Raw genomic sequence first — 15,968 nt, 5'->3', positions numbered from 1 at the left:
TGTAGTCTGTCCAGGTGCTGCAGAGATATCTTTATGCTCTTTTTGGGTCATATTTTTCAAGCCGTTCAGTTTTCTCTGTTTTCCATTATGTTTTTTATTACTATTATGTCACAGTATTTGTTGTGGAGCTGAACATGGATAAAAAGTGGGAATGTGGGGGTAAATTAATGAAGAATTAAGATCAAAGCATTTATTGGTTACTTTATATAGACCACAGCTGAAAGATTTAACTGTGAAAAGGAAGAAGTGAAAACCATGATATGTCCCTTTAATATGACATTTACTAAACTAAACTAAAATCTGTTGGTAGAGGAAATGTATAAAAATAAAGTGTGCTAAAATGTGGTTACATAAGTGTGTACGCTAAAGGACAGGGTTGCAAGAAACATCCAGACCTGCGTAAAATCTCCAAAACCAAGTTGGAGAACAACACTGAGTATCACCAAACATGTGTACTGGTAAACATGGCTGTGGCAGCAGAACTCTTTACAAGGTAGAGTGGACAAATATCCCAGAGAGAAGATGATGGAAGCCGTCTAATTCCTAGCAAAGAAGAATGAATGCCAACAAATTAATCAACAGGTGGTTCAACGAAAGTATTCGCCATAAGGCTGTGCACACACACACACAACCAGTTGCTATTTTTAAACTTTAATCTTTCTTTTAACGGACTGGTTTGTTTTTCAGTTGGAATTGTAAAGACTGCAAAAAGGGGAACTAAAAGTAATTTTCTTGAAATTAGTGTATTTGTCCTTGATTTGAGCAGGTAAGTTTAAAAGGTCTGCCGATGGAATTAGATTTTTGCACTTAAAATAGGAACAACTCATCTTCATCATCTTATGTCAACGGAGTATGTCTAATTATCTTTTTTAGGGGTGAAAATACTCATTCCATTGGTAGATAATCTTATTTACCTGCTCAAATACGCTCATTTCCAAACAGGTTTACTTACTTTTAGTTAACTTTTTGCAGTGCTGGATAAATGTTTCATTATATGTTTAAAATTTTTAAAAGGATTTGGCATGACATTGTTTTTAGATTACAAAACCCTGGTATTTCATAGGGGTATGTTTATGCTTTTTAGAACCACTGACTTAATAATATCACTAATATACATAATGTAAGCCTAACCTGTATCTCGACTGTTCGTCAGAACTACATCCATCTGGCGAGAGTCAGGTTAATGTAAACCCTGCATGCAGTAAATTACTATAATATGCGTGCCAACTGCTTAGAGTGCACCCCTCCTTTGTCCTTTGGTGGTTGGACAAAGACCCAAGCCCCACTTTTGACCCTATAATAAGTGGGTAGAGAAGAGGATGGATGTTGACAAACAGATTGCATTCAAATTAGAAAGTTCCTTCCAAACGAAATCTTCTACTTTCTGTTTTCATGTTCAGTCGATAGGAAGCAGCGCCCCCCAGTGCCCCCCAGTGTTAAAAAAAGTACGCACTGTAGGGAAATGAACAGGGCCAGTAATCGAGTTTTCTTCTATAATTTGTTTTTGAGGACTCTTAATTGCATTAGATTATTTTTATTTTAAAACACTTAAACCAGCCAAACTTAAACCGGATTGAGAAAAAAAAAGATTTAAGATTCGTGAATCCTTGATATTTGTTCAAACAGAAAAAAAAAAAACTCCCCTAAAAGAATCATTTTAAATGGTTTGTTGTCAAACCATTTAAAGCACACAATGTATTCGGATTAATCGTGAAGGTCCTGTTCTTTTTAAAACACAAGACTAGCAATGAGCGGTAACAGTAAATTTTAGCACTTAATCTTTGAGTTGTTATATAAATAAGAAAGCTGTGGAGTTTTACAGAACATTAGTTTGTCAGCAGAGTGGGTGTGTGTTCGGAGATGTGTGAAGAACGTGTCATTGTTTGACTCCTGAACCGTGAGTAGTATGATGAATTAACATACAGATATCATTATAAAGAACATTTAACAGGTAGAAGCACAAACAACTGTAAGATTGGCAATGTGCTCATTTTATTTATTAGATCATAAACCTAGTGAATGTGATGAAAGCAAATATGGTGGTCAAAGCGTCTAACTAGCTACGTTTATTTTTAATAGTTTGAATTATGTGGTTCTACCATTAAATTTAATTCATATATGATCATATTTTAAAGCAGACATGACACATGTGGTGTCCTCTGTGGCTCCTTTTGGTAACCTTTCTTGAATCAACGTTCATAGTGTGCAACATGCTTCTTTGTGTAGATCTCAGCATTGTTGTGGCTCAGCTATCACTGCAAAGTCTACAACAACACATGGAAGACAGAAATATTCCAAGAGATGAATATTATTTGAAAATAGAGACGAGGAGCTTTGACCATGGCAAAGGTGCACAGAGACAAAACAATTTTTGCTCATTCCAGGGTTTTGGGATCCAGCCCCTCGTAGACCTCAGCGTACTGGAGGTGGTCTTCTGCACCGGATTCTGGATTATCCTCTCCTTCTGAAGTCTGAACCCCCACGGCAACATGAGTGGAAGCAGTATCGACGTTTTCCTGAAAGACGTCTTCCTGAAAATAATTACAACACCAACGTTTTCCTTTTTCTTTTTAGAAAATTTGCGGGGGGGGGGGGGGGAATTGAAAACAAACCTTACCTTATTTTTGTTTGCTCCCATTCTGCTCTGACCTGAAACAAACAAACAAACAAAAACAAAACAAAAAACGAGGAATTTAAGTGTTTTAAGCAGCAAGATTTTGGAGTTGTGCATCTGTGAAACCTCACCTGCCGTAATCCGCCAGTGTCTGTAGAATATAAGAGGGATAATGGCACAAACCAGAAAGGCCAGGCTTCCAGAGATGATTATCACCACCATTGTGTCTGCAGACAACAGAGGCTGCTGGTTATTACACTTTTTATACATTTGTATGTATAAATTTTTTTTTATAAATTTTTATGCATTTATATGTTTATTTGCAAGCCTAATTTAACTTGTTTCATTATTATCATCATTTTTAAAAGGATGAGCTCTTCCAGAGAGGTACACTTTACTTCGACGTTGCTCTTATTTTTGGCTTGTATTGCATTGTGTTTGCTAACTCAGTACAAAAGAAGGTGTTTAATACTGAAATGATAAAGTAGTAAATTTACTGATGGTGTAAGACAAACAAAAAATATTCCATTTATATACTCAAGGATTTTAACATTTTTGTGGCAAGACTGCGAAGCTACTGTCATATAAAAAATAATGTTTTGTGCCTTAGGGATTTGTGTTTGGACCTCTGATGTTTTTTTTAAAGGATTGACCTTGTTGTATCCCAACCGCAGACAGCAGAAATTTTTATTACTATGTTGATGACACACAGATTTTTGTCATTTTTATCTCTGGCAACTCTTTTAAATTGAAAGCTTTGATTAAACGTATGGAGGTAACTTTTTTTATTTTATTTATATAGTGCAGATTCACAACAAATGTCCCTTCAAGGAACTTTACAAGACAATTTATATACATAAGTGTATGGTCTGATTTGTCCTATCATATAACCACATTTAAAGGTCAATTTAACATAGTTATTTAACAAGGCTATCAGGTTCAATTTATTATGATTATTAGTTTTTAAAAAAAGGTTTTCTTAGGAAATAGAGGCCAAAATAGTACTGCTGGATTTGCACAGATCCCCCCTCCAACCAATTATGGATAAGACTGATGTCATCTTTGCCAAGTTTAATGTATTCCGCAGAAAATACTCGACATCTGACTCCTCTGTCTTCAAAATTAGAACAGATGTACAAAAGCCTCTGTGTCATTTTTGAAAATGTTCTTTAGTCATAGCCACTCATAGCTTGAGTAAGCATGGGAATCTAGCTGCACAGTCATGCTTATGCAGCTGAAGAATTTCAGCAAGGCCAGATCAATTTTATCCGGAACAGAAAACTATTCATTATTCATTATCTCCTTTAGATCCAATTATTGGAACTCAATATAAATGTGCCTTGGCCAGCAAAGCTTAAAGAAACTACTTCTGGCCTAAAATGCTGTGGCAAGAGCTCTGACAATAAACCAAAAGAATTGAAAACATTCCTGTTATTTTGACATTTTTTCTTTTGCTACATGTTAATTTAAAAACATATTTAAATTTCTTATTGATGGCATGGATTACCTAAGTATATTTCAGATCCAACATTTCTCTAGCCAAAGCCTGAGGTCCTCAGCTGAGGCCCTGCTTAATGCGGTCTCAGCTCAGAGCTGAGGCTGATTGAGCTCTTTGTGTAGCGACCAGTGCTTTGGGACAATATTCCTGAGGATATAAGTTTGATAAACAGCTATTAAACATGCCTTTAAAGCACATTTTTATAACCACAATTTCCCTGCTTCTGCCATCGGAGTTAAATCATGTCTGCGATTATTTTGACCATGTTTTTAATATTTCTATTTTTGACTTCCGTGGCTGGGTTTCGCTATTTATCATAATTGAATGAACCAGATTGATTTCAACTGTTTTGAAGATATTTTACACGTATCATATATATAATATTTTTAATATACACTGCTCAAAAAAAAAAAAAATCAATGAACACTTTATAGTGAGAGTATAAAATGAAGTCAGTTAAGCATCTGGAATATTGATCTGGTCAGTTCAGCAGTAGAGTTGGTTGTTAATCCGTTTTTGGGCTGTTCTTGTGTTAATGAAATTAACAACAGGGGCACTGAAGGGACAACAATGAGACGATCCAAAGAACAGAAACTGTTTCGCAGGTGGCAACATTGTTCAGCATGATTGGTTTGGTGGTGGGTCGGTGTTGATCTGGGATAATCAGGCATAACCCTGAAGGGATGCACGGACCTGTACAGGATAAATGATGGCACCCTGACAGCCATTAGGTGTCAGGATGAAATCCTTAGACTTGTTGCTAGACCCACTTTGAGCCTTAGGCTTTAAGCTTCTCAGGAAGTGCTGTTGGTCAGTGCCATCAACCCATTTCAGAACAAAAAGGTTTGGGAAGATTATATCTTGTGTTGTGTGTCTGTCTGTCATGTGTAATCTGTGTGTCTGTCTTATCAAAAATTTCATAACGGGAACTCATGATGACAATAAAGATTCATGATTCCTGAATTTTGATTGTTAGACCCTTCACAGTGGGTTCTGGGTTCCTCCTGGTGCTTCATGTGACTAGAGAGTGCAGGCTGCTCCTGGAGGATGAAGGAATGACCAATGACTGGCCTCCATGGTCTCCTGACCTAAATCCAATAGAACATGTCTGGGACATCGTCTTTAGGTCAGTCAGCGCCACCAGGTTGCACCTCAGGCTGTACCGTTTTGAGTTGCTGTAATGACATTTCAGCAAATTGGACCAGCCTGCTGCATCAGTTTTTCAGCTTCACTTTTTCTGAGACTTCAAATTGAGCCTTCAGTGGGTTGATATTTTTTATCAAATGATGTGTCATCCTTTTGTCGCTAATACATCACTCATTCTTTATGGATATGATTTTTTCATGAGATTTGATGTTTTCAAAGTGTTTGTTTTTGTAAGCAGAGTAATTTGATATATTGTGACACTAAGTGATTTCCCTCTAGGATTATTAAAGTATGTCTGATTCTGATTCTGATTCTGATTCTGATAATTCATGTCTTTTTCTGTCTATACTATACATCAATAAATTTGTAACTTTGTATTAGCGTCAAGCACTTTGGTACAACAGTGGTTACTTTTATATAATGCAATATAAATAAAATTACTTAACCAGATTTTGACTGAATGGCGTTCAGCATATTTGGAACCTATTTTGACTTTGACTTAATTTTATTTTGTTTTTGTGTCTGGAGATAACAGTTCTTGGTTACTGGTCCTATAGAAATGAATGAACTGCACAGAAAATTTTAGCTGAATAGAAACGGATTTTCTAGTGTCTTTTATCGATTTTATACTTGTATTATTCCTTTCTTCTAATCTCTTGATCCTGCCAATTTTCTTAAATGTGATCTGATGTTCTAAATTGTTATCTGCACAGTAAATGACTCCTCTCCATTAGCACATAGATGGCCTCTTATTGTATGATGCATTTTATTTGGAGAAGTTCAAACAAGTTGACATGATACAATTCTTTAGGAACCAAACAAAAATTCCTCTAAAACAAATCAATGTAACTTTTAAGCTGCTCTTTAAAGTTTCCAGGTTTGCTCCTGGATTGGTGCGATACCTGTGAGGTTGTTTGTTTGTTTCTGTCTTCTCTTCCTCTCTGAAGGTGGCAGCATGATTATTACGTTGGATGCTTCAGTGCTTGATGAAACTTTGCCTCTGGGAGTGTGTAGCCCCATCTGCGGGGGGGTGGTAAGGGATGGAGGGGTCGGCGCTGGAACAGTGGACACTTTGAGAGACAAAGACACAGCATGACTGGTGAGAGACAATATGTTTATATCAGTCTAGGCTCATGTGACACTTTAACTTATAGTGAAGAACGAAAAAGGCCGGAAGTATATACATGGATTACTGATTAGAGTCAGTATATTGAGATTTATGAAGCTGAATTAATCCAAAATCTCCTATTTAAAAGATATACTGAATGTTTGACAGTTTAGCTAGCTGAAAAAAAATGATCAAATACGTACAATGAGTCCAAAATTATTCATACAACTGCTAGGTGGGATTAATCATTTCATTTCAACAACATGTTTTTTTGAACAGGAAGTAATTATCAGATAGAGAATCTATGGAGGGAGCCAAAGATTAGGGGCATGGAAAGGAGGCTTTCCAACTTCTAAGAAAACCCAATTATGGGGGATTAGATTGTTGTGATGCCAATACAGTTTTTTCAGTCGGTTATCCAGAAGATCCTAAAAGTTTGTCAACATGCACGTTTTAATAAAATGTAAACCAAATGGACTGAATATATATTTCCCAGTCTTACTGACCACTTAAAGCACTTTACACTATAGCCACATTCACCCACTCGGACTCACTAACGAGCACACATTCATACACCAAAGTCAGAACGGTGGGGCTATTTGGGATTAAGCGATTAATCAACACATGACAGGGGAAGCTGGAATAAAACCCACAACCTTCCAATTGCAAGACGACTACTCTACTCACTGAGCCCTGAACTGAAATGGTTTTAAAAAAAAATTAAATGTTATTACCCATGTTATTGTTTTTTAAGTGAGTTCAGTCCCATTTTTCAACTGACTTTTTTATTGAATAAAAAAAAAACAATTTAATTCAAAACATGTCAAAGGTACAAATAACTTTAGGCTGTACTTTATGCTAAAGCCACCCCAGTTTATTCTGCTGGTGAAAACTACTATATATTGACATTGAAGTTAGAGTATACCCAGACCCATCTTGGAAGTCTCTAGTAAAGACAATTCTTTTAGGCAGATATGTTTAAATACTAATAGATACCATTAGTTGTATGAGACCTGTCTAATTTCCGAAATGGCAACAAAAAAAGGAGTGCTGTCCATCAAAAGGAGACAGCACGGTTAACTGTTACACTAAAAAGTCGCCAGTAGCCGTCAGAGTGGAGTGCTGATTTGTCTGAGCTTTGCTGTCATTGCCAGCTTGTAAATAGAATGAAACCTGAGCTCATTCAGGAACATAATATCACAAACATTTCAACAATTCAGCTGCTTCAGATAGTGTCTGGCAAAAGTATTTTGTCATGTTACAATCAAAAACTGTACTTCATTGAGAATAAATGCAAATTGTTCCTGGTTTTAACTTCAGCCGGTTTTAAGCTTCTCCAGGATGTTTTGTTTTCTGCTGATTTGTGCTCTGCTGTGATCTTTGGGCTCAATGATGCTGTTTGTTCTCCAATAATCTCTAACAAACCTCTGAGGGCTAAACAAAAGAGCTGGATGTTATACTTATTGAACCACACTCAGATGGACTTTGTTTACTAGCGGGGTTGCCTTGGGTTTTATTTAGAGGCATCAAATTAGAATAGGCTGAACAGAAATTCACACCACATCTTTCATGGCAGACTATGATCCGTCTCCCTCCTGCTGAACAGTTAGGAACCACTTTGTGTTTGTGTATCAGACAGCATCCAGACAGAGGACTTTAGTGAGATTTTTGTGGTCCTGTAAAGAGAGAAAAAGTTCCTTCTCTGGTGACACAACACATTTCTAATCCACCTAAACCAAAAACTTACCATCGACCACTTTCAGACTAACTTCCTGGTGCGTGACATTAAAGGCTCTCCTCATTTCACACAGGTAGCCGCCAGCATCGGCTTTCTTCAGCCGGTTTATTGTCACAGTAAAGACGCCCTCTCCTCCATCCAACTCCAGGCTAAATCTCCCATCCAGCGTCACGGCGGCGCTCGTCGTCTCCATCTGAATGACGGCGTTTCCCCCTGTGCAGACGCCTCTGCAGAAATGCACACTGTAGAGCTCTGAAATGTTGACCGGAGACCAGCTGGCAAAACAGTGGATGGAGAGGTTTCCTCCAACATGGCCGCTCGCCTCCAGGACCTCTGAGGCGTCCAGACGCACAACTGCAGGAGGAAAGAGGAAAAAAAAGGCTTGAAGCTGCTGGTGGTGGTTGTGGTTGGGGGGGGGGGGGCTTCTTTATTTTACTTTGAGAACATAGCAGGTATTAAAAGTAACAAACAATTTCTGACTTTTTTGTACATTTAAATGTATTCTAAGTTGTTTCAGGTTTCCCTGGAAAGTTGATGGTATCGTGTAAAAGTCCATCTCGATAAATTAGTGTCATGAAAAAGTCTAATTGTTCAATAATACAGTTCATATAATGGAACTCATATATTATGTGGATTTGTGTCTGTTTCTGTTCATTTAGTGTGCATGGATGGACACAGACCATGGACAGTGCAGCCAACTGACTGGCTTCATTTATATATATATATATATATATATATATATATATATATATATATATATATATATATATATATATATAACGCTGGAGATAGGCACCAGCACCCCCCGCGACCCCATGAGGGAGAAGCGGTTTGGAAAATGGATGGATGGATATATATATATATATATATATATATAGTATGTCTGTTGTCTCTGCCTGTATATGTTATCTGTGTACATCCTGAAAAATTTACTATGGTAACAATAAAGAGTCTTGATTCTGAAAGCTGATGTGAAAACCCCAAATGAAATTTTTCGGACAAATATTACATACCACCAATAAAATAGAGTTTTGATACAAAAATCTTATGTATTGGTCTAAACAATAATGGGGGGACTACAGGTGTCCAGCAGTCGGGCTTCAATAACCGCCACCCACAGACATATCCAGGACCTGGGCTTTGGCTGTTGCGTTCAAGTAGAAAAACAACTGCTGGTCCAAAGTGCTCTTTTCAGATGAAAGTAAAGTTTGCATTTCATTTGGAAATCAAGGTCCGAGGGTCTGGCGGAAGAATGGAGAGGCACAGAATCCAAGTTGCTTGGGGCTCAGTGTTAAGTTTCCACTGGGTTTTATACAGTACTTCAAGCTTCGCTCTGATGACCAGCTTTATGGAGATAAATCCAATATGGCAGCATGTGGACGCTAACGCCACAGCACTTTGACTGAGTAATTCATACAAATTCAGGCTTGATCAGATTAACTTTTCTATAGTTGCATGATCACAATTAATATACTTTAATGTGCTACACTGCTTGGCCACTCCTACCCTCTTTATTGTGTCAGTGTTTTCTCTTTTCATCAAGTGAGAATTTATCTATTTATTTAATTAAATTATTGCTATGATGGAAACTCAGGAGACCACATAGGCTGTATACATATCAAAGCTCCTTTGTTGGGCAAAGGGCCGACTCTGTGTTGCAAAATCAGTGTGTGAAAACGGTGTTTCACACTTCCTGAACCGTTCTGAAGTTCCTTTAAAATTAGATTACTTAGTATTTTGAAAACAGGTCACATTTTATTTATTTTTTTTTGCTAAAAACACTAATAGCCAAACAGCTACATTTATTTATTTGTACATTTAGACAACATTTTTAACAATGGAGGTGTGGTATAAAAAAAAAACAAAAAAACTTTTAAGGCAGAAAAATTTCAGAACATTGACAGATTTCAAGTAAAACTGTTTCAGTTTAACCAAGAAGTTTGTTTTTGATATAATAATGACATGGAAGGGATTTTTTGCCACTTTAATTTTCTTATTTACCTATGTTTTTTCTAATACCCTGTGAACGGCAATTTATTTTTGTGTCAAAAAAGAAAATAACATTATTTAGATGATGTCAACAAAGTATTTCCAGCTCCATCACTTTTCTAGTTTACTTTGCAACAGTAGTCAAGCATTGCTGCACTAAAAGAATAAAAAATGTACTAACATGCAAGCGCTTCAGTGAGAATACTTCATGTGCCCAATGATCAAAGAAGGGATGAATGTGAATCTATACATGCAATAAATTATTTTATCCATGAAGCTAAATGTGATTTTGAGGAAATGAGCAATATATAAATAAATATATTGGAGTCTGAATCAAAGGATTCGATGCCATAGTTTGAGTGTGGGCTACTGGGATGAGAACAGTTCTTAGGATCAATTTATATTTATTTTCCTTTTTCAGCTAGAGGTTTCACCCAATGTCTCAAAACGATCCCCACATTTATTTTAGAGAATTTATTCAGAAAAAAAACATCTCTTTTTGAAAAGAACAGACTTAACGCAAATTAAAGGCACCCTTATGTATATGAAGTATTTATGCAATTTGTAAATAATTATCATAGGTCATAACGCTACAAAAAACCTTCTTTTTGCATTTCCAGAATGATTATACAGCAGCATGCAAGAGCCAAAGAATTATTTAGTCATGCAATAATTATTTAGAGCCGTAAATATCGTCAAAAACATAATAAATGCAAAACAACATTTCATGTACGACATTCTTTTCCCACCCGTCTATCCCATATCGTCCCTTCTGGGTTGCCCTTTATCTTATCTGATCTAGCTTGAATAAACTGTGGACGTTTGTTGTTCTAAACGATGCTGAATTGTTGTTATGTAACGTGACATTTCACTTTGGAGAAATACATCTAAATTGAAGTCAAATTCAAACTGTTTTTGCTTAGTAGAATTGCCTTTTTTGGTTGTTTGGTTCAAACCTATTGGTTCAAGACTATACTAAAGGGATTTTTAGTGTCAAATATTTGAAGAGAAGAATCAAAACATTGCCGCTTTGGAGTACGAGCTTATGGAAAATCAAAACGTTAACTTGCACAAATAAAAACTGCATGAGCAGGTTGGACAAAAATGAGGAAACGTACCTGAGAAGCAACAGAACGTGAGGAGAAAAGACCTCATTCTTTTGTTTCCGAGTAAAAAGGAGTGTAGCAGAAAACTTCAGCTTCAACTAGTAATCTGATTTACTGCCATTAAACAGTTGCCTCGAAGACAAAAGCAATGCTGCGCGGAGACGACTCTGTAGCAAAAGACTGCAGCAGCTCGGGTTCAGTTGGCCTCAGCATTAAAAAAAGGCATGATTCTTATGCACCATGCCTCTATTTATCCGCACCAGCGAAGCCACTGCATACGGTGGTTTTTCCTCATCTCTTTCACTCAGCGTTGTAGAAGCAGCTCATGACCGTGATGGGCTATAAAGTCCTCAGTGTTCCTGTCAACCTCCCCCAGCCATTTGTGTGCCTCCAAAAGTCTAGATCTCATCATGCTGGAGGCCATCAGACTCAATAAGAGGTCTGTCTGCAGATTGTGTCACGGGTATCTGAGGGCAACCTGAGGACTATTTGTTTCAACCACGATGACCCCATTAAACCACATATAAACGCTGGGAGATCAGGCTCCTCATCAAAAAATCCCAACGGAATAAAAAAGAAAATTAAAAAAAAGATTGCTGCAAAGGGAGCTGAGTGTAGCTTTAGTGGAACATCTAGGTTCTGTCGGATACCCTATTCAGTCCTAAATCAGCTCGGGAACAAATTGGGATCTTACTTTGATAAGCCACAGCCGTCTTTTTGATGAATCCTGTGAAAAGATGAAAAGATACCCCCGGATCTGATAAACTATGAAGGGCAGGGTTTATCTTGGAATGAAAGACCTGTTTCTTTGGTGAGAAAAACTATTGGAATGGATAGACTTAAAATACACTCACAGGCCACTTTATTAAGCGCACTATACTATCACCAAGTATGACCGCTGCAAACTGCCCTCTTCTTAGGGCCATAAATGCTGCTGATAACAGCTCTCAGAGAAGTTCGTCCAGATTGGCATGGGAGCGTTACATAGTCGCTGCAGATTGGTCGACTCGACATCCACGAGGAGAATGGGTACTTCTAGCCATCGCACATGGGTGTAAAGTTGTGGTCATGTGGGCTTCGGCCTGTAAGTAGTAAGCGTTTAGATGTATATGTGAGTAGGCACACGTGAATGTGTATGTTTATATGTACACTGTATTGATTGATTTATTTACCTGATTGACTTTGGAGTGGTATGGACTCATAAGTAAAGTAGGAATCAGGAAGACTGTTGGTGTTAAGGACAAGAGGAAGGAGAAGAGGTAAGATTCCGTAAGTTTCACTTGATACCCTTTTCAGACCTAACCACTAAATTATACATATAATTAGATATATAACTATTCATACAAAATGTTTGTATGAGTTAAATGTATAATTTCGCCAGATTGTCTGAAGTAATTCATTCATTCATTCAGAATCTACCATTGTACCACATCCCAGCAGCGGTGCTCTGTTGAACTGAGATCTGGTGACTCCAGGGACCACTGGAACACGGTAAACTCGTCAAGAAACCACGTCAAGATGGCTCGACACCGTGACACGGTGCTCTGCCCTGCATTAAGGAGATGTGATAAGACGGCTGTGGTTATAAAGGTGTGAGAATGGTCAGCGACGATCCTCGGTAGGCTGTGCTGTTAGAACAATGCTCCACCCACAGATAAACACCACCACCACCAGCCTTTACTCTTGATACAATGCAGGAAGGATTCATGTTTTCAAACCAATTCAATCTGAATTTTGCTGCAGTAATTGAGCCCAACCTGTTTAATATAGTAATAGCCATCTGTACATGTATTCATAGTACATGTAAACTGTTATAATAACAGTTATCTATATATTATGCTATTGTACATATCTGTAAAACTCTATTTATAGTACTATCCACCTGTATATTATATTCGGTACATATCCAGTTGTAAATTTAGTTCACAATATTAGTATACCTATATATTATATTCATAGGACAAATCTATCAGTAAAATTCTGTTTATAATAGTATTCATCTCTATATTTATTCAGTACATATCCATGTCATGTACTTATGAAACCATTGTTTATCCTGCATCTGCTGCTATTGCACTTCTGGTTAGATCTAAACTGCATTTCGTTGCCTTGTACCTGTACCTGTGTAATGACAATAAAGTTGAATCTAATGTGATCTAATCTAATTATTGTTCACTTCTGTGGAGCCACCAAATTGTAGACTTAAGTTTCCTGTTTCGAGTCATCTTCCCCTCTTCTAGGTACCTAAAAGTGTTGAGTTGCTGCCCCGTGACTGGCTAATTTGATCTCTGTCTTAACAATTAAACAAACAGGCGTACCGACTAAAATGGCTAGTGAGTACAGATCTAAGTGCAATATTGTTGCCACTCCTTTGGTTTCCATAACTCAGCCTACAAACCACTGGCATCAGTCTCCATCAGATAAAAAGCATTCCAATGGGTTTATATCTGGAGATCGGCCAGTTTCCAAGCTTCGCTCTTCCATCAACTTCATGAGATCCTCGCTTGTTTTGGCAGAAGTGTTTTCTTGTTGTTGTGTCATCAAATTAATCAATTTAAGCTGGAAGACAAGAAGGTTCTGTAGCGTTCTAAGTTTATATGGCTGCTGCCGTCACAAGTTACAATGAAGACCATTGAGCTGATCCAGGATCCCTCAACATGTTTCACCGATAACGTTTCTGTCTTTGGGGTCGTGAAGAGATCTACTCACCAGCCTCTTTACATCATTTCAGAGAGGATTAGTCTCTGGGTTCATCCGTTGGCACAGATGGTTTTGTGTTCGGTTCTGATCGGTGGTGTTTACGCCCCCAGTTGGTGATTTTTATCTTTTTTTATCTTAATTTTGTTCTCTTTTCAACGCTCATCTCTGTCAGAGACTGTTGATGTTTTCCTAGTTCTACCGATTTAAAGTCTGTTGCAACATTTATCAACTTCTTCCTCACATATCTCAAAAGACTGACTACAAGTGACTTTTGTGAAATATGTAACGCTCCACTTCCAGTCAGAACTTCAACTGTAACGGCCGCCGTAGTTGGACTTTCCCCTCGGGAAGTGGGAGAAACTTTTTACGGCAGATATTCGGGTCAAACATGGCAGCTCCTTGCATCAACGACTGTAAGCTTTGATGAAACGTTTGTGTTACAAGACAAGGTTGTAAGAATGTGTCTAAAATGAATGTTACATGTAGCGAACTCTGAACTGAACAAATAAAAACCGGTGTTTGTCGAAAGTACAGCTTTAAAGGATGTTTATAAGAGCTACCATATTGGAATCCTAACCTTTTGTTTTTATTTTGGAATCCCAACTTCTCCGACTGTATTAACTGGAACGCTTTTTACTCGGGTTTACTTCACTCTCAGCTCCTATTTTAGTTTTCCAAGGCAAATGGAACGCAACAATAGTCCTTACCATCCCATTTTCACCCTGGATCACTTATTAAGAAGTCTCTGCTTTGTGTGTCTTTGACCCTCTTGGGCAAATAAAGCCTGAACTGTTAACGTCTCCACTCATTAAATGCAGCTGACCTCAGGACCCACCTGTTGTTTCAATCCACGGTTTTCAGATTCTGGTTCTAGTCACAGTAACTAGAACTCAGTGTAATGCTACGAATAAAAAATAACTATATTAAATTTTAGCTATTTAAATAGAAAGGAAAAAAAATGCCCATCATGCAAACTGTTTCAGCAAGCTATTAAGGAGGACCGGCCAAGTGTGGGTCAGGAGCTACAAATGGAAAATGATGGAAAAAGAAACGAGGTTCAAGCTAGCTTAGAAATCTCACTGGAAGCCGATAGACAGTGAAATATAGAGAGCTAAATTGGGGCCAAGTTCTGTTAATTTGAAGAAAAAAAAAGAAATTTCAATTGAAAAACTCAAACTTAAAATCAACAATTTAATGTATTGTATAACATTTGAAAATGTAGCCAGTGCATCAGCTGGTGCGAGACATCAGCTGACTCTGAGCCATTTAAGCTGACCAAAATGGAAGACCTTTTGAATGCATGTAACCCAGAAACATGGAGATATAAAACTAAAGTCAATAAATAAAAAAAATAAAAAATGCATTTCAATGAGGCCCTTTTGGTCAGATGAAAGAAGAGGTTCCCAAACCTTTTAGCCAGCAACCCCCAAAATAACTGTGCCAGAGACTGGCGACACCATTTCGGCAAGTGGGGAAAAAAAATTTATTTGAAAATGATGAGAATGAAGTCGTAAAGTTACGAGAATAAAGTAATATTTTTGTAAGAACTCTTACAAAAAGGTGCAGCCTTACACCTGTATTAAAATTAGAAATGTAGAGCATCTTGTAAGCCCATATCTTAATATCGGTTTCACAAATAGGAAACTGCTAAAATCTTTTCAGCACATCAGTATCAAATCATCTCGCTTTGGGAACTCCTGAATTGAAGGAACCTTTTGAAAATAAAAATCCAAATACTTTTCATTAAGCTGTTATTTCTATAATAAAATGTTATTTTTATTGGTCTGTTATAGTCTACTCTAAGATGTCATGTTTTCATTGGCTGCAAGCAGAAAATCATAACTAAGAGAAGGTTAGAAAACAGTATGCTGAATTAATCAGTTTCATTTACTGAAATAAATTAACTTCAGTACTATTTTAATTCATGGAATGTGACTATAGTTACAAAGAAGAGCCAGATTTGAAAAAAATAAAAAAGAATAATGTTTATGTCGTGAGGAAATGATTACACACAGAATGTGTTTTAGGCAACCACACACACAAGCCGCAGCTTAGAAACACACAGGAGG

General features: G+C 37.3%; 1 protein-coding gene across 1 annotated transcript; it reads right to left on the bottom strand.

The window, feature by feature from the left end:
* Positions 1-2,010: 2,010 nt before the first annotated feature.
* Positions 2,011-11,536, bottom strand: LOC105929244. Its single transcript, XM_012866936.3, has 6 exons — positions 11,212-11,536; positions 8,114-8,458; positions 6,161-6,328; positions 2,746-2,841; positions 2,618-2,649; positions 2,011-2,531 (listed from the first exon to the last, which is right to left on the bottom strand). Exons 1-6 carry the CDS (start codon positions 11,246-11,248, stop codon positions 2,376-2,378), a joined length of 834 nt encoding a protein of 277 aa, XP_012722390.2. The 5' UTR covers positions 11,249-11,536; the 3' UTR covers positions 2,011-2,375.
* Positions 11,537-15,968: the final 4,432 nt, after the last annotated feature.

The sequence above is a fragment of the Fundulus heteroclitus genome, chromosome 5 (assembly GCF_011125445.2).
Source record: "Fundulus heteroclitus isolate FHET01 chromosome 5, MU-UCD_Fhet_4.1, whole genome shotgun sequence".
In the NCBI taxonomy this organism is placed as follows: domain Eukaryota; kingdom Metazoa; phylum Chordata; class Actinopteri; order Cyprinodontiformes; family Fundulidae; genus Fundulus; species Fundulus heteroclitus.
The sequence above is the reverse complement of the archived record's forward strand: the minus strand, read 5'-3'. Positions and strand labels throughout refer to the sequence as shown.